Below are 19096 nucleotides of genomic sequence, written 5' to 3'. Positions count from 1 at the left end.
GGCTATGAATTTGGGGCATTCAATATGTCACATCCTAGGATGTAGTACGGGTAAAGAATGCATGTGCATCACTTCATCTAAACATCTCTAGAAAAATTCATCTAATTTATATAACTTTTAGTCATTAACGTATGTCAAATAAATTGTCATTTATTGTAATTTGGAGCATTCAATATTAGGGCGCATTGTAGCCACAATCTGTGATGCAGTATGAGTAAAGAATGCATATGCATCACTCCATCTAAAGATCATCTAATATCCTCATGATTATTGTCAACTTGTTTGATTCACATATATAACTAAACAATTTTCAAATCGAAAGAAATTGTCTAAAGATGATCTTTAGAAAGGAAAGTTGTGTGAAATCCACCTACCGTTGCATTATGAAAGGACAATATTGCCCTCTTGGTTAGGAATGAGGACTTTCTTTCTTCTCCATAACATTATTTTGTTAGGATGCCATATGGCATCATCTGTTTGTGACAAGCGTACAATGGATATAAGTTGGTTAGAGGTAATTAGTTGGTAGTTACTACAAATAGTGCATTGCATCTGTTTGTGACAAGTATTATGCTAAACCCGTCTCTGTGCAATTACGAAGACATAGAGCAAGGAATCTATCATTGGTATCAAGCCAGTTTGTTCCTCTTGATCCTTAAACGTTGTATGACATGGCAAGCTTTGCAAAAAAGTATGGAATCCAAGATTTCCAGTTTGGAGACTGAGATCGATGAATTCAAGAACTCGCAAGATGAAGTAAAGCGACTCAAGAATTGATCTTGGTGCAATTGCAGTCACTCATGGCACGTTGTAATGGCAGTCCTTTGGGTGAATCTTCTGAAGCTACCCTTGGTGAGAACTAAGGTCAGGATCACATGTACCCGAATTTTAATCACCAAGAATTTGGGAACAATGGTAAACAGCAGATTCAATCTTCGTTCTTGAAATTGGATTTTCCTAGATTTAGTGAAGGAGATGATCCTTTGGTGTGGATATACAAAGCAGAACATTATTTCGATTTCTTCAACATTGAAGAATCCAAGAAAGTGAAAATAGCTTCATTTCACATGGAGGAAGAAGCTTTACAATGGTTTCAATGTGCTCATTGCTTGATTAATTACACGAATTTGGAAGATTTTATGACGGTTATGTATCAATAATTTGGTCCTTCTGAACTCGAAGATTTAGCTAAGAATCTGGTAAAGTTGAAGCAATTAGGAACTCTTAAGGATTATGTGCTCAATTTAAGAAGATTAGCTAATCGAACAAGAGATATCAGTTCTGCATTACTAAAATAATGTTTCATTGGAGGATTAAAGCTAGAATTACGACATGATGTGAAGTTACTGAAACCCAAAAATGTTCTTAAAGCTGCAGCTTTTGCTCATCAAATTGATGCAAAACTCATAGATCTTAAATTGAAATCTAAACCTCATTTTTGCAATCAAAATTTTGATCTCCTCTACAGAACTTGAATACTAATGTTGTGAGTAAAATTCGTCCCAAACCTCATAATATTAGGCGATTAACTCCTGAAGAAGTAGATCATTGTAGAAAAATTGGCCTATGTTTTTATTGTAAAGAAAGATTTCTAAAAATGCATACTTGTGAAAGGAAGCAACTTCTTTTGATTGATGTGCAAGATTTTGAGTTTTGTGAAACTGAAGACTTGGAAAATGAAGAACAAGAGATTATTGCTCGTGCATTATTTGGTACCTCTACACCTCCAACAATTCAAAACATGAAGGTTTCTGGTTACATTAAGAAATGTCTTGTGACTATTTTGATTGATTTAGGAAGTTCTCACAATTTCATAGATGTGGGATTAGTCAAGAGGGTGAAAGGTTTTTTTAGATAAAGGTCATGTTTTTAATGTCAAGATAGCTGATGGTGAGAAAGTAGCTACTTAAGGCACATTAGCTCAGACCTCTATTACCGTATAAAAATTCACTCGTATCTCATATTTATGTCATTTCTTTTGGAGGGTGTGATGTTGTATTAGGAGTGCAGTGACTTAGAACCTTGGGGCCTATACTTTGAGATTTTGATAAGATTTATATGTAGTTCACAAAAGGGTCTCAAACCTTTTGTATCACCAATCATAATTCTAGTGAAGAACATATTCAAGATATTTCTGCATTACAATTGCAGAAATTGTTAGAACAAGACACAACAATTGTTGCAGTTTTGTATCAAATGGAACCTGAAGAAGGCAATTTGCTGTAGTTAGATGTGCAGTTTTGTATCAAAATTCTCAAGATCTCAATAAATTTCAATTGCTATAGTTACCCTTTTTAAAAGATTATGAAATAGTATTTCTCACTCCTACATCCTTACCTTTTCACAGAAGCCATGATCATAGAATTCCATTGATGCATGGTAACAAGCCACCTAATAGCAAACCTTACAAATATAGTCCAATATAGAAGGCTGAAATAGAAAAGTATGTTACAGAATTGTTAAAGGTTGGATTCATCAGAGTTGGCCACAATCTTTACTCATCTCCAGTGATACTTGTAAGGAAAAAGAAAGGTACTTAGTGCATGTGCATGGACTACAGAGGCTTGAATTGCATCATCTCAGTTAAAGATAAGTTTCATATACCTCTAATTGATGAGTTATGGGATGAGCTATATGGTGCACAATACTTCTAAAAATTCGACTTAAGGGGTGGGATACCATCAAATTCAAATGCATCCAAATGATGTTGAGAAAAATGTATTTAGACCACATGATGGACATCATGAATTCATGATGATGCCATTTGGTTTAACAAATGCTCCATCAACCTTTCAATGCCTTACAAATGAGATTTTTAGACTACATTTAAGAAAATTTATTTTAGTTTTCTTTGATGACATCTTGGTCTATAGCTCTACATCGTAGTTGCATTTAGATCATCTTAGATTGGTATTTGATACATTAAATGAGCATAGTTTGTTTGTCAAGCAATCTATGTGTGCATTTGGCAAATCTAAAATGGAATATTTAGGTCACATTGTATCTAAACAGTGAGTTTATACAAATCCTACCAAGTTGGAATCAATTGCAAAATGGCATGTACCAAATTTTGTGATAGTATTAAGGTAATTAGTCCATTAACTGCTTTGACTAAAAATGATGGTTTAAGTGGTCTTCAGTAGCTACTAAAGCTTTTCTCACTTTGAAAGAGGCAATGTTACCTCCATAAGTGCTTGCATTACTAGATTTTAGTAAACCATTTGTAATTGAGATTGATGTAGTACTCCAACAAGAGGGTAGACCAATTGCTTTCACTAGCAAGACCCTTTGTCCAAGAAATCAAGTGTTGTCAGCCTATGAGAGGGAAATGTTGGCAATTATTCATGCCATTCATAAGTGATAGTCATACTTAGTTGAAAACAACTTCATTATTCAAATTGATCATGACAATTTGAAGTATTTTCTTCAAGGAAAAGCACATATTCCATTTCAACAGAAATGAGTGACTAAACTTTTAGGATTTGACTATAAGATCTAATTCAAGCAAGTGTGCAATAATTAAGCAGCTAATGCTTTAAATAGGTCTCCATTGACTACTATAACTCTTCTCTGCAATCTATACAAGAGTTGGAACTTCAGGTTATTTCATATCTTTACTCACGGTGGATCGATGATCTCATAAGAGATTAGGGAATGATCCTTGGGTAATTTAAAAAATCCAGAAAATTTTGGTTGTTGATGACAATAATCTCACTATTTCCAATTTGAAGTTTCAAGTTGATAATGGATTTCTTAGGTATAAAAATAGAATTATACTAAGTCCTGCTAGTACTTGGAGAGAGAAAATCTTCACATAACATCATGCTACTCCTACAACAGGCCATGAAGGTTTCTTGAAGACATATAAAAGATTTTCTAGGTTCTTCTATTGGGAAGGGATGAAGAGATTTGTTAAAAATTTGGTTACTTGTTGTCCTACTTGTCAACAAAACAAGTTTGAGACATTAGCTTCTCTAGGATTGCTGTAGCCTCTTCCTATACCAACCAAAATTTGGATTGATATATCCATGGATTTCATTGTAATTCTTCCTCATTGCAAGGGTAAGACTATGATTTGGGTGGTGGTTGATAGACAATCTAAATATGCCCACTTCACTGCTTTGAGTCATCCCTATTCTGAATCTATGGTTGCTTAGCTTTTTGTTGAAAACATCTTCAAATTACATAGAGTGCCTAAGTCAATAATGAGTGATAGGGATTTAGTTTTCTTAAGCAAATTTTGGGAGGAATTCTTTCACTTGCAGGGCTCTTCTCTTTGTTATAGTTTTGGTTATCACCCACAATCAGATGGTCAAGTAGAGGTATTAAGCAGATGCCTTGAGACATAATTGAGATATTTCTGTAGCTTGTAACTCAAGAAATTGGCTTCCATGGGTTGAATGGTCTCATAATACCAATTTTCATTTTGCAACAAAGATGACATCCTTTGAGATTGTGTATGGTCAAGATCCACCAACAGTTCATGCATATGAAAATGGCATTACTAAAGTAGATTCAGTGGATCAATCTTTAAAAGACAAAGATAGATTTATGTCAATACTTAAAAGCAATTTAGAAAATGCTTAGTGCAGGATGAAGGTACAAATCTGATAAACACATGTCTGAAAGAGAATCGAATGTTGGTGATTGGGTTTACTTGAGATTAGTTATATACCAACACATGTCATTAGCTTCACTTCCATTCCACAAACTTCAACCAAAACTTTATGGCCCATTCCAAACTATGTATATGGTGGGATCTATACCTTACAAATTACAGCTGCCTGAGCATTTTAAATTGCATTGCATCCTATCTTTCATATATCTTGCCTCAAAACACATTTGGGAGCTACTATCCAAGCTACTGTGCCATTACCAATTATCATAGATTCTGGAATTCTGCAGGATGTCCCAATGACAATTTTAGACCGTAGAATGATTAAGAAGAACAATACTGCAGTTACTGAGGTGCTAGTCCAATGGCAGAATCATTTGAAGGAAAATGCCACTGGGAAATTGTACTATGATCTAAAGCTTAAGTTTCTAAAAGTGGTGCATTTGTAATTGTAATGTTGTTCTGTGCTGCTGAAATTTTCTCTTAGTTGTATTACTTGTCAATAGTTTTGCACTGCAATTTCTATTGTTGTTTACTATTATTTGTTTTGCTGAGAGGGTATAACTTGTGTTTCAAGAAGGGGTATTGTTAAATGTCAGTTGACATCATCTGTTTGTGACAAGTGTACAATGGATATGAGTTGGTCAGAGGAGGTAGTTATTTGGTAATTACTATGAGTAGTGCATCGTAATAGAAGTTGGAACAGTTAATGAAAATATTGTTAGTATTATGTTAAACTATTCTCTGTGCAATTTCGAAGATGTAGAGCAATGAATCTATCATATTTCATCATACATAAGGATAATTAGAACATTTCATTCTCTTTGGAAACCATTTTTTCATCCATATGTATCAAAAAACTTGACAATTATGGTAACAAGTGATGAACTCTGAATTCATATGAATGATGAAAATATCCCAAAAACAAGGGTTGCACGAAGACTTGCCCAAAATCTAAGGGGCCAATGTAAGAAAATTGAAACTTCATGGTCTATTTTAAAAATCACAACAAACATGGAGAGTGCAAAATGTGGTTAACCTAAATGATATCGCTCAAGAAGAAGAAGAAGAAAAAAAAAAAAAAAAAAAAAAAAAAAAAAGAGAGCTTATTGGATTGGAATTTCCATATTTACCATTAAAATTTTCGATTTGAAATTCAAATTTTTTTGAAAAGATTAAATAGAAATTTGAATGCATATAGAGATTAAGAAAAATTACTAATATTCCAACTAAATTTTTCGGAATATTTCAAACGTATTTCGATTGAATATTATATTTTTCTAATTGCTATTTACTAAATTATGTAATTTCTAATTAACTTTGTATTTTATCATGTTCATTGTTAGTTTTAGTTACATTTAATTCATTGTGTTTATACACTTAAATAAATTAAGATGATGAGAGGAGGCGATTGAGTTAAGCCGCACAATGGGTCAGACACTAAATAGGTATCGAACTCAACACAATTATATAATAATACGTCATTACCATTTATGTAAGTCGAACTTGAGAACCTCACTCATAAGTGTAAAAAAATATTGTTAGACTAGATATATAGTACGATTACAAATATTAATAAAGAACAATAAATTGTACATAATAAAGTATATGAGAATATGCTTACTCTTTAGACATACCACATGGAGATAATAACTATAGAAATATATTCTTCAATAGTAAAAGAAGATATATATATATATATATATATATATATATATATCCATTATATATACTCTCTCTCTCTAGTTCTTCACATTCTGCTTACACCTAACAAATCTAATAGAGAGATATATTAAGGATGAAGTGACTGGCTATGCCTCCACATTCATATTATGCTGGTTTATAGAAGGGCAACACTTGTGTTCAAACTTCAAAATAGCAAATGACAAGGGAAAAAAAGGAATCTGGATTTTAATGTGGTAGAATATGTAAGCTGGTTGTAAGTTGCTTTAGACAACTTTATTTTAACTATTTGCAAACTTTATTGCTAATCCAATCACTTAACAAGTTATTAGATTACATGTTTAATGCATCGTTTGTTCAAGTTTTATTGTGATTATAGTCAAATTGCACCTTTCTTAAGTTTGAGTTCTTTGTTTGTTTAGTTGATTTTCGGAAGATAATGACATCGTGCCTAATCAACGAGATACAGTGTGAAAGGATTTCGTCTTTACGTTTGATATGATTAACAATGCAATGCACGCATGAACTTAAGCTTTTGGAATCCAATGATTTTCAAACATGATTAGCATGCAAAGTAATGTTGTTCTTCTACTATTTCCATCGATATGCCTCTTCATGCACATGATGTCATTGCAAATGAAAGAGGGTGTTAGTCAATTCCCTGGCTCTATTAACATCACCTCTTTTATTAGTGTTCCAGCAGAATCCTTCGAGATCCTTTGCAACTCTAACATCAATTCATATGATAATTATTCTCATAGTTGTCTCTCCTAGGCTCGACTTTTGGCTGAATCGAATCAGAAATACGTGTTTCCAATTTCAATCCAAAAAATATCGTATCTCCGATTTTTGTAAACAATGCAATTTAACAGAACAAAATAAGACTAGCTATCGGGATATCAATAGTTATGCACTTTGCCTTTCATAACGTTCTCATTAGTAATTAAGTAAATTATGTTCAACATGTTAGTGGTGAATATGTTACTCATATCGCATATGCTGCACTTGGTTTGTTTGTTTTACAATTATGGTATGACATTTTGAGAAATTAGATGCATATATAAACATGAAGACCTTCCTCTAAACACATTAGTATTGAAGCGGGGCCCATACATCTCACTCTACCGTCTCTCCACGTTATGGTGATCCGTTCCTGTCATTTGACTCTTGTAGTCTGATTCTAGCGACTAAAACTTCCCAGTCACATGTTAACTGGAGATTCTGGTTCACTTTCAACCTCATTCTTCAACCTGAAATATTAACCACCATAAGTTGCAAAAGAACCATAGCTTTTTCTTTTAGCAGAATAGAAAATATATGTTCTAAGAATGATAGAATGCATAGAAATTGACCGATTTTGGGGGAAAAACTAGAGATTAAGGTTGTTGTTTCTTACTGAATGTTTATCTTTGTATTCTGTAGCGTCTCAGGGACATCACCCTCAAGCTTGTTATCCTGAAGGAAACTGTTAAACCAAAACAGGTCACCAAAGTAAGTTGATGCCATAGAATAAGTCCCAAAAATCGAATGATTTGCTATTGGATAACTATTTGATGATGGAAGACTATATACTCACATCTCGTGCAGTTTTGGAAGTCGGCCTAATGATTTAGGAATTGATCCTTCAAGCTGGTTTTTCTCCAAATGCCTTTATCATAACAACAACAAAAAACAAGAGTTAAAGGTTTAGCTATCTAAAAGAATGAAGAATGAGATAGAACTTTAAATATAACATACAAACTCTGCAATTCCTTCAACGAGCCCATTTCTGGGATGTTGCCTAAAAGTTTGTTCCCCCCAAGCCAACTGTAAGGAAATCATTCCATCAAACACGCGAGTTAGGAAGTGATCGTGACAAGGCAATCCAGTGAACACTGGTAGTGCGACTAACAAGTGCATGGTTACTTACATATGGTGGAGTGCAGTTAAATTTGCTATGTTTGGTGCTAGTGACCCGGATATTCCAACGTCGGTTAGATTCCTTCACGTAATAGAAAAACATTCGACTACGAATCAAATTTAAATCCCCTAGCATTAATCATTATCTAGGAAATATCTAATAATTATATTATTATATCTATACTCAGTCGTGCCATAAATCCTTGTGAAACTCACAAAGTTATTACTCGAAAAAACTTCCCGCGATCACACGTAACACCAGTCCATGAATTCCCTTCAGGTAGACAAGGATCGCCACTCCAATCGGGAGGTGGGTTGTCAAAGTTTCTTCTCAACTCATTCATTGCCATAACTAAGGAACACCAAAATTAAGGGTCAAAATCAACAAGAGAAGATGGAGTGTTTCATAAAAATAGGTTAGCGATTTTCGCACTCCTGTTTCACCTTTTGCATTCTGCCCTTTGATCCTTTATTCATTTATTCAATCCTAAGGCTATAAAAGGAGGGAGAAGTGCAAGAAGAGAAAAAAGTAGTGCGTAATGACTTCCCTAAAAATAATCTTAGGCTTGAATGAAATACCATCTCTAGGGAGAGTCATTCCTCCAAGAGGCAAGACCTGCAAGATCTCACCAGCACTGATGACAGGCCCGACAGGTACCCCTTGACCTGGAGTCATGACAATTTCAGTCTGCCCGGTTAAAGGCCATTTCGGCGCATAAACTGTCAAACCCCTGGTGGTAACATTGACATTGGAATGGAAGTTCTTGCCGTTGATAGAAACATTGAAGACTCTCCAACTAAACGGACTCGGGTTTCGGTTGTCCTGGAAGTATAATGCAATGTAGTAAGCTGCACTGGGGAGTGGCCAGGATGGCCATTTGACATGCAATTGCTTCCCTCGGCTTGTTGTGATAGAATTGTGGAATGCTTTTGCTGGTGGGACGTTCCAGAAATCGGAGGGAGTTACATTGGCCTTGCATCTCACAATAGGGTTCTGGTCCATTTGTGGTTGCCATAACCGGTTGAACTTGTCATCTGGAAAGCTAAGTTCATATTTTACATATTCAACATCAGATAGTTCAAATTCTTCAGCATGTATACAATTTTCTGGTTAGTTCTTCATATATATATATATATATATATATCCCACCACTTAGTTCAAAATCCAACATGTAAACTTAGGTTGGTGTAGGATATGTGAGTCACTAATGAATACATGAATCACATTGTAGATTATGTCATTGACATAGGTATGACTCGCATATATACAATTATTAGACATGTAATCTACAACGCCGATCGATGAAAATGTTGGAACTTCAGACAATTTTATCAGCAAATGTGACACGAGCAGTATCATAAGTACCATATAATTCCAACGAAAAATTTTCGGATAACTTTTTTTTGCCGCATTATCTCTATTAAAGGTGAAACGTGACTCCCAAACTCTCTCACTAGTACGTACCTACACCTAGTTACACTTCCATAAGAGATCTAGTTTACTACGTATAGTCAAATTGCATGGCTCTTAAATCATAAAAATGCAGCAAGGATAGTACTAATTAAATAGGGAGTTGAGTTTCTACCCAATTATGTCACCTTCAGATGTTCCAAAGCTACTCCTAACCACTGTGCTAAGTGCATACTTGTTAAAATCTGTGGTATTATACACTGAATCATCCAAGTACTCTAGCTCAAGAGCCGAGATAAAGGGGCTAGAATCCGACCCTGTCATGTTATTCCTCGCAAGGCACACGCTAAATGTCTTCGACTTGGCATGCACCACAATTTCATAATACGAGCTCAACCCATTGGCATAGTCTTCCGTGGTGTTGACCACACTCCATTTAGTCCCCTCCACAATTTGATCAAATACCGGAGGCTCCTTCCCGCCATCAAAATTGCCATAATAGTACGTGGTGCGCACGAGGTACTTCCCACCTTTGATAACAGGGATAGAGTAGCAATACTTACGTGCGGACTTGTTAGGGAAATAGCGCAATGTGGCAAGTATGGGGACAAGGTCTTCTTGTTTGATGGTGCTGGTGTTTCCTACCAATATAAAGCCCTCGTCTGTCGTGTACTTTAGGTTCCCTACTGTTACGCTCTCAGATGTTGGCCCAGCTCCACAGTTTAGGAGGTAACCTGCATTTAAAGACATTAATTTGCATGTATAGTTCATAATTTGGGTACTTCAAGTGTATATTAAGAATATTAAGAGTTTGCTTGTTTTATAAAACATATCAAATTGTGTTACCGGAAGTGGGAGTGAAATAAAACCTTAGAAAATTTTGAGTTTTGGTTATGTCCAAAAACACGAGTGAAGAGAGATGATAAAAACCATTTGCGATTCATAACAACTCTAACCCTACAAAAAAATTGGATTATGCTTGTTTATAGAGACAATTAATCCTAGCAAAACCCTAATTCTGTCCAATCAACAAGATCACAAAAATGGTAGGGTTGGTTTTGTTTTGGATAAAATAATGAACAAGCAAGAACCCTAAAGCCAAAATTAATGAGGAAAATATAGGGTTTCATTAAAAAAGGAGGATGTGTGGTACCAACCTCTAGGGTTAGGTTGAGAGTGGGCGAGGAGAGGGATGGAGACTAGCCATAGGAGGAAAAGGAGGCAGAGGGACATGTTGTCCGGGCAAAACTTTTCACCCAAAAAAAAAACACAGGACACAAAATTTTGCAAAACATTTGCCAAGTTTTTTTCTTCCTGCTAAAATTGACGAATGGGCGCCATTGGGGGGGGGGGGGGGGGAGGTTGGGGATTGTCTGGTTTTGGTTGCCATGTGGACGTCTTTGCTTGAAGATAGACAAACAAATGTTTGACCAGGTCAACAATTTTCATTTAAAGGTCCGCTTTGACCGTTAAGAGTAAATAATTCGTTCCTTACATCTTTTGTTCCACAATTTAAGGTTATTTACAACTATCAAATTAAGAATTCTCATATGTACTACCAAGTGCATCAAAGATACAATCATCCATTCGTCTGAAAGGCCACAATTAGCACGAGCAAACATATTAATGACGAGGAACACATTTTTGCTATGTTACCAATAGTTGTACTTGCTTTGTTATTCTGCCCCAGCCTGGCTGAGGAAGAACTACGGGCGTACTATAGTTAATAAACTAGTGATGATCCATTTTAGTGGATAGATGGACAAGCAAGCGCCTGTAGCTCAGTGGATAGAGCGTCTGTTTCCTAAGCAGAAAGTCGAAGGTTCGACCCCTTCCTGGCGCGCGATTAATATGGTTATTTTTTTTTTTTTTTTTTTTTTGTCGATCGAAACCTGGTGCCTCTAAAAACCCTAGAAAGTGGCAGAGCAGCAGCCAGGAAATATATCAACTGCTGGTAAAAATCCATCTGCTGATTTTCTTATGGATTTTTTGTATTCAATTCAGATAAGAAATTTAAGCTTCAATTCGGATTTGCAGTGTAGAAAGTCCGGAGCTTGAAGACGCAACAATGAAGGAGTTTCAGGTCAATGGGAACACCCTCTTTCTTGCTCTCTTCACTGAAGTCACCAACTCCAAGTACTCTCTCTCCCCTCTCTCTCTCTCTCAAGTTTTTAAACTGGCTTAACTGGGTTTTGCTTTCTCGTGCAAAATTCTCCAACCCCAATTTTGTTCCCCTGGATTTTCCCACCAAAACCTTGTTTAGCTTGAGAGTAAAATTGGGTATTTCGTTACCAAATGCCACTAGGAAAATTTTGTTTCTTTTTCGGGATCGATGACGGTATTTTGTTTCTTTTTCGGGATCGATGACGGTTTTCATAAACAATTTGAATGTGATATCGAATTATCGATGCTATGCCAGGGGGCCTAATAGAGTCGTTATCCTGCAGGGAGCTTCTTGGTTTGATGCAATCAGGGACACTAAACCCGGAAGTTGCATTCCTGAATGCTTCACTTGTATGATTCCGTGTACTTTAACCGCCTTTTGTTTTGCCTTCAATGTTGTGTACTTCTTTCTGCTGAGATACTTGTTGTTGCGTTTCTCTAATGTTTTCCATTGTCCGCAATGGAAGCAGATCCCGGATGTTTTCCCTTTGCTTGCAGCTGCACATAAGACGCTCGTATCTAAGTCCCGAGAGTCACTGACAACGCGCACTCTTCATTCTGAGCTTGTTTACAATTACTCGGGATCCAAGCATGTAATTCTCTACCAATTAACTAGTTTGCTTTATGGTCTATTGCTTCTATTGCTGCAAATATGTAACCCCTAGCTTTGATCGTGGCTTAGATCACAGAGTCCTTGAAAAGATGTGGCATCTCTGAAAGCTCGACTTATGTGCTTGCTGCTCGTTTCAATGCTTCTTCTGAGGAGGTAATGTCATTGTCTCATGGAAAGCCTGGTAGATCAAGTGTTGCATTGCTTCAGTATGTCAGAAGATTGTTAGCCATTCCGATTTTAATATTGTTCGTGTTATAATAGATAGAACAAAAGGCAGTAGAGAAACTTGTCAATGGAAAAGAGATTGACTTGGAGGAGTTAGCAGCAAGAGCAGATCAAGCCCAAATACAAAAGGTATATATGTATGTTGGTCTCTTTTTATACTGGCAATGAGTTCTATTGCGATGGTGTTTCTAGTTAGTGACCATTGAAATTTTCTTTCTTTCAGCACTATAAGATAACAAGTGTGGAACTAGGGATATCATCACTTGCTGATGCTATTACATGCCGGATTGCTTCTCGCGATGCCTTGTGAAAAGAAGGTCGAAACTTGTTTATGTTATATCTGTTTTCCCTTAAGTTTTCTTGTGCCCGACTACTTTGATAGATTACATCTCTGACTAGAATGAGGTTGATGTTCAGGGAATTGAGGGCAGAATCGTAGAGCTATGTTTGTAAGGTGGCAAAGGAAACAGAAAAGCTGTAGCTTATTATTCCTGTTTGGGCAAGTCCAACTGTCTGCTGTAATATGTAGAATACTTATAGACAAAGCCGAAATTTGGAAGACGTGATTATGCTATAGCCTTCATCCGGTAATGTAATCTATGATTAATTTAACCTTAATTTGCAGTGATAATGTAGTTGTGAGTTTTGTGACCTATTAATTCGCCTGATATTATCAAATGGAAACCTGCAACTAATGGTTCCTTTGTGCTGCTTCTACTTGAAACAAGTCAATGAGATTCGTTATTGCAAGCCTCCCATGATTTGGTCTAGGTTTGTGCAGTTGCCACAATCTGTCCAAGAACGAGTTTTATTCTGCCTATGGCGATTAGAGCTCGACGAACTGCTATATAAGATGCAAAGGTAATCTCCCCCTGAATGTCGGCAGTTAGCCCATCTGTGTTCTTTCTTCTTTAGTATCTTGTTAATGATACTTATGGGTACTTGTTTTTCATGTGCTCTTACACACTGAAAGAAATGGTGTCTTTCTTATTCAATACTCTGCACTCTCTACTCATTCATATGGCTTCTGCGAAGTCGTGGAAATCAAACATAAAACAATCGTTGGTTGTCAAAGAAATTGGATTGGATAACTCACTAGATTCAATACGTAGTAAGTACGTTCGCCTCAGCACCCAAAAGTCATATGCTCAATTTCATCCATCCTGAATATCTCACAAAGTTAAAGTGAGAGATTATTAGGTTCGTCATTCGATCTTTTACATATTTAGAATTTGAATTTTATTGTCGTGCCAAAACTAGCTTGAACTTGTGTGCAAGGGCCAACACATTACTACGACAAACTATCATGATCCACACTTACCTAGTGTATGATTCTTTATCATTATCGTAACTCATTACTCCACGTTCTCCCACCATTTATAACAACTGTAACAATTTCGAGAAGTACCCTTGTCTTCTTTGGCAAACAAATAATATCTGTTGCTGGACATCCATATTAGCTTCTAGTCAAACCTACATCCATATTCTAGTCGAATACGTGAATAGCCCAAATAATTCATCAAGTTACATGAATTGAGTTAATTTGTTTTGAGTTTCAAACTCACTTGACTTTAGAAATATTCCAAATCAAGAAGAAACAAAACCCGAGCCTAGTTAAACCCATTAACCTATGCCTCACTATGAGTTCACATCTTTGTTCCAAGTTCACACCCTTAAGCTCATATTCACCGAATGAAAATCCAAAATTTTTTTTTTCCAAACCAAACATTTAATCCGGTTTTTACATCTATTTTGATTAAACTTAAAGTTTAATCCACCTATTTCTCGGTAGAAAAAAATGTCAAAATTGAACAAGTTAGACTTTACTGCTCTTGATATCTCTGGCACCAATTACCTCAAGTGGGCCCAAGATGTCAAGATGCACTTCAAGGTGAAGAAGTTATCAGAAGCAATCCTAGATGATGTAGCCAATGAGTCTTTGAAAGCTAGGGCCCTCGTTTTCATTCGGAAGCACATTGCAAAAGCCTTGCAAACCAAATTTTTGGTTGAGGAAGACCCGAAGTCTTTATGGGAAGCCCTAACGCACCACTCTGATCACCATAAGTTGTAATCTTGCCTTAAGCAAGAAACGACTACTAAAATCTCCACTTCCAAGACTTTAAGACTGTTGACAAGTATGTCTCTGAAGTTCGTCGATTCTGAAATTTTGTGGTCAGAAACTCATTGATTTTGACTTGTTAGAGAAGATCTATTCCACCTTTAGTGCCTCGAATATTGTGCTCCAGTAGTAGTATAGAGAGCATAACAATTAAAGGTTCTCAAACCTCACAATAGTTATTCTTCTAGTTGAGAAGGACAACTTGCTGATGCAAAACTATAACTCTCGACCTACTTGTTCCAACGGTGTTCCATTGCTTGAAGCAATGCGAATATTTCCAAGGGAAGGAAAAGGAACCGAGTCAATGAGAAGGGCCAGTCGTCCTAAGCTTTGAAGAATAACAAGGGGAAAGGCAAGCAAGGTTCAAACCAAGGGTCCTAACCTCGCAAAAAGTATAGAACATCATCGATAAGGCTAATCGTCTTGAACCAAAGAACAAGCCGAATCCTTAATTTTGTTGTGGTGGAATTGATCACTAGCTAGCACTTGTCCTGCTCTGCTGATGTTGATCTCCATCACAACTGTCGTTAGAAAAAAGCCAAACTTGTTGAGCATGACAACTTGGGAACCGAAGATGTGTAAAATGACATAGCTGCAGTAGTTTCAGATTTCATTGAGCAAGATAGCTACTAGTGAATGTGATTGGCATGTTGCCGACTTAGAGTTTTCCTTAGTGTTTTTGGATAATCTCTATTTTACTTTTGGATTATTGGGCCATTTTGGGAAGTTTTTGTTTTCTTAAGCCCTTAATGGTTATTGTTTGTTTCTTTTGAAATATTTATTCTCAAATAGTTTAACCTGATAAAGTTTACCTTGGAAAACTTGTTGTGTGACTTAACTTAAATTTTCATAGGAATGTCCCACGAAGTTTATTATTTAGCAGTTCAACAACACACACTGTTTTATGTAATTGCATTTATTTCCTCAATTTCACACCTATTGTATCCTGGTGACAACAATCGATGGCCCTATGTAACTAATAGAGGGGCATGGCAAGACCCAACTCATGTTTCCCAATGGTGCTTTGCTTACCATTAACGAGACCTTATATCCTTCTCGTTGTGGTCGAATGTTGTTGAGTTTTAAGGACATCCGAGCGAACAAATTTCATTGTGAAACAATGGAAGAAAATGGCGTTTAATATCTTTGCCTTACTTTCACTTCATGTAGCCAAAACCAAATCTTAGAGAAGTAGAAAGCACTCTCATTGAGTCTTTATATGATGACTATTAAAAAGATCGAGGCAAACCTAGTCATTTGCCTGAAGCTAATTGATTCGAGCACTTTCCAACTTTGGCATGACCATCTTGGACACCCTAAAAGAGAGCATGATGTGTCCCATAATTCGTGCATCATCCATCGGTAAAGATGAAATACGTGATACTGTTGATTACACCATGTGAAGCTTGAAGCCGTCCTATGAAAACAGCTATAAAGAGCATGCCACTTTCTTAGAAATGATCCAAGGAGATATTTGGGGACCAATCCAACTGCCATGTGGACCTGTCCTCTACTTTATGGTTTTAGTTGATGCATTGACTCGATGGTCACACATCGCCTTTATTATCCACAAGGAATGTTGCATTTGCAAGATTCGTTGCCTAGATCATTAAGTTGAGGGCACATCACTTGGATTATCCGATAAAATCTATAAGACTAGATAATGCCACGAAGTTTATGTGGAAAACATTTCACGATTATTGCAGGAGTTTGGGTATTGAAGTTGAACATGTAGTTGCTTATGTCCACACCCAAAATAGCCTAGTAGAAGTGTTTATCAAACATATCTAGACGTTAGGCCAAACCTTGGTAATGAACCAAGCTTCTGGTTTTTGCTTGGAGTTATGCAATAATGCATGTAGCAAATTTGGTTAGATTGAGGTCCACTAGTACTTAACCTTTTTCTGCACAATAGTTATTGACAGGGTACAATCCAAACGTATAGTGCGTGGTTGGGTGTGATATATGTGCCAATTGCGGTGGCATAACGCTCCAAAGTGAGCCCTCAACGGAGGAAATTGATTTATGTTGGTTATAGGGGTGGGTTCGAAAAACCGAAAACCGAAAAAAACCGTACCGAAAATCGAACCGAGGCCCAAAAAACTGAATCGAAAAAAAAAAATTGAACCGAAAGTGTAAAACCGAACCAAACCGAACCGAAGTAAGGCAAAACGACGTCGTTTTATATTTAATTATAAATTAATAATTTTTTTTTATCTTGAACGGCGTCATTTTTTCACTCACTCTCGTCTTCAGTCTTCAGTTCAGTCTGAAAGTGAAACCCTAAACACTCCGCCGGCCTTCCCTTTCCCTTATCTTCCTCTGCAGCACTCTCACTCTGGACCATCTCCTTCCCAGCTTCGCCCCTCTTCCGCTTCGTCTTCTTCCTTCCCTACGACCTGCTGTAGTGCTGCGACCTGCCTCACACATCGACGCTGTCTTACTCTCTTTCAGTCTCTCACCCCCGTGACCTGTGATCAGTAACCCGCGCGCGACCCACGACTTCCTCTCGCCGTTTCTAGTCTCCAGTCTTGACCCACAAATTCCCTCATTTGCAAGGTTAGTCTCTCACCCAGTCACCCTGCTGTGTGCAGATTTTTTTTTCTCGATTTCATTGGTTATAATCTGTAGACATTTCTATTGGGTGCTATATTGCTATAACCATTGTTTTAATTTTGGTTTATAAACATTATTCAGACATTGTGTAACCTTATTTAGACATTTGTAATTTTGGTTATAAACATTGGTTCTGAATCTTCTGATTAGATAAACTCATGAGACATAGCAGATGTTTATATGCATAATCCTGCATCAACATTTTTGCCTTTTCTGCATAATCCTGCATCACATAATCACACATTTTCTGCATAATCCTGCATAATCCTGCATCACATAATCACACATTTTCTGCATAATCCTGCATCAACATTTTCGCCTGTATCAACATTTTTGCCTTTTCTGCATAACCCTGCATCACATAATCACACACCTGGTAAGATTCTTAGTTGGCAAGCCAAGGATAAGCACAAAGTTGTAATTTACAACCACTTAGAAAACTGTAACCTTCAAATTATGATGCCCAGTCTCGTAACAGGGCACCACATCAAAACTCAGCAACTCATTGATAATTTGATATAATCCAAGTGAACTTTCTCGATATTGTTACCACTACGAGATGACCAAGTTTCAAGTTTAGATAAACAATCTCTTACACCTTCAGCCCACATCTGAAATCTGATCAAATTCTTGGTTGTTTCCCGCACCTATATTTCAATGTGAAAGTAGATGAGCATAATGTTTGTTAGGTAAAATTTCAGAACGTAATAGAAGATAAAAAGCAGTTAAAACTCACAGGATTCATATATATATATATAAAAGGGAGAATTAAAGAAATTGTTGGGGTTGAACGGCTTTGGATTGGCTCTCTTGGAATGTGCTAACTGCTTTAATTTTTGCTCTGGAGAAACTGATGAGGGGCTTGGAAGGTCTGAGAGAAACTGATGAGGGGCTCTCTTGGGATGTGCTAATTGCTTTAACTTTGGTTTTGTTATTGTTTGGTTTGAATTTTGAATTTTGAGTTTGTTGTTTTTGTTATTGTACCATATATGGAGGAATCATTTGTATTGAAATTTGGCATGGTGAGAACCTTAACTACATGTAGTATATATTCTTTTTGCTTCTACATGTTTTAGAACTTGTTATGGTGATAACTCAAAATCGTGTTTATATCTTTGCTTTAGGTATATAATTGTCTTGGTATCTTCATTGAAGATAGATCGATAGCTGCCTAGCTATCTTATAGGTAATTAAATGAAGATGTTAAGTAAATATTTTTCATAGAAATAGCCTCTACAATTCAACAAAAAAAAAAAAAAGGAAAAAAGAGAGAAGAAAAGACAGTGTTTTAAACATCAACATCATAGGTAAATGATTAGTATATAATTAAGAATTTTTCAATTTAATTCCATATTTACCATAAAGGGAAGAAAAGCCATAAAACTAAGTGGGTTTCTTATTGATTGATATTCATGATGGAGTACTTGAAAATGTATATGTGTTATTTGTTGGTGAATTCTTGAAATGGAAACAAAACAATAATCTGTGTTGGATACAAATTTCTCACAGCATGTCCACACATGCATGCAGTTTCTTTTGCCTATAAATTGAAAACTTGATAGTGATATGTAACAAGTTATATACTGAATTGCAAACTTGTATTGTATCATTGTATGGGGTTTAGGTTGGTTTGCAGCATCATGTGTGGTGGATTAGCATGGACTACAGGACTAGAAGTCTAGACCCCAATTAAAATTGAAATTCACATTCTGACCCAACAAAAATAAAAAACGCCTCTAAACATTTCAAATA

At 36.3% G+C, this 19096-nt stretch overlaps 2 protein-coding genes and 1 non-coding gene across 4 annotated transcripts; 2 read left to right on the top strand and 1 right to left on the bottom strand.

Moving 5' to 3' along the window:
• Positions 1-7684: 7684 nt before the first annotated feature.
• On the bottom strand, positions 7685-10358 carry LOC137724947 (putative leucine-rich repeat receptor-like serine/threonine-protein kinase At2g14440). Its single transcript, XM_068463582.1, has 7 exons — positions 9784-10358; positions 8777-9240; positions 8414-8549; positions 8208-8279; positions 8036-8104; positions 7875-7946; positions 7685-7763 (listed from the first exon to the last, which is right to left on the bottom strand). Exons 1-7 carry the CDS (start codon positions 10356-10358, stop codon positions 7691-7693), a joined length of 1461 nt encoding a protein of 486 aa, XP_068319683.1. The 3' UTR covers positions 7685-7690.
• A 1020-nt stretch (positions 10359-11378) lies between these two features.
• Positions 11379-11451, top strand: TRNAR-CCU (transfer RNA arginine (anticodon CCU)). Its single transcript has one exon. It is a non-coding gene; the product is annotated as a tRNA-Arg (tRNA).
• A 56-nt stretch (positions 11452-11507) lies between these two features.
• Positions 11508-13264, top strand: LOC137725903 (uncharacterized). 2 transcript variants are annotated; one of them, XM_068464741.1, is made up of 8 exons: positions 11508-11562; positions 11638-11744; positions 12056-12122; positions 12242-12364; positions 12454-12537; positions 12646-12738; positions 12833-12926; positions 13027-13264. In XM_068464741.1, exons 2-7 carry the CDS (start codon positions 11677-11679, stop codon positions 12917-12919), a joined length of 522 nt encoding a protein of 173 aa, XP_068320842.1. In that variant the 5' UTR covers positions 11508-11562; positions 11638-11676; the 3' UTR covers positions 12920-12926; positions 13027-13264. The 2 variants fall into 2 exon arrangements, with proteins under 2 accessions (XP_068320842.1, XP_068320843.1); XM_068464742.1 differs by having other exon boundaries at positions 11515-11562; positions 11646-11744.
• The last annotated feature ends 5832 nt before the right edge of the window (positions 13265-19096 follow it).

Source organism: Pyrus communis, chromosome 2 (assembly GCF_963583255.1).
Source record: "Pyrus communis chromosome 2, drPyrComm1.1, whole genome shotgun sequence".
Classification (NCBI taxonomy): domain Eukaryota; kingdom Viridiplantae; phylum Streptophyta; class Magnoliopsida; order Rosales; family Rosaceae; genus Pyrus; species Pyrus communis.
This window is presented reverse-complemented; position numbering and strand designations above follow the sequence as displayed.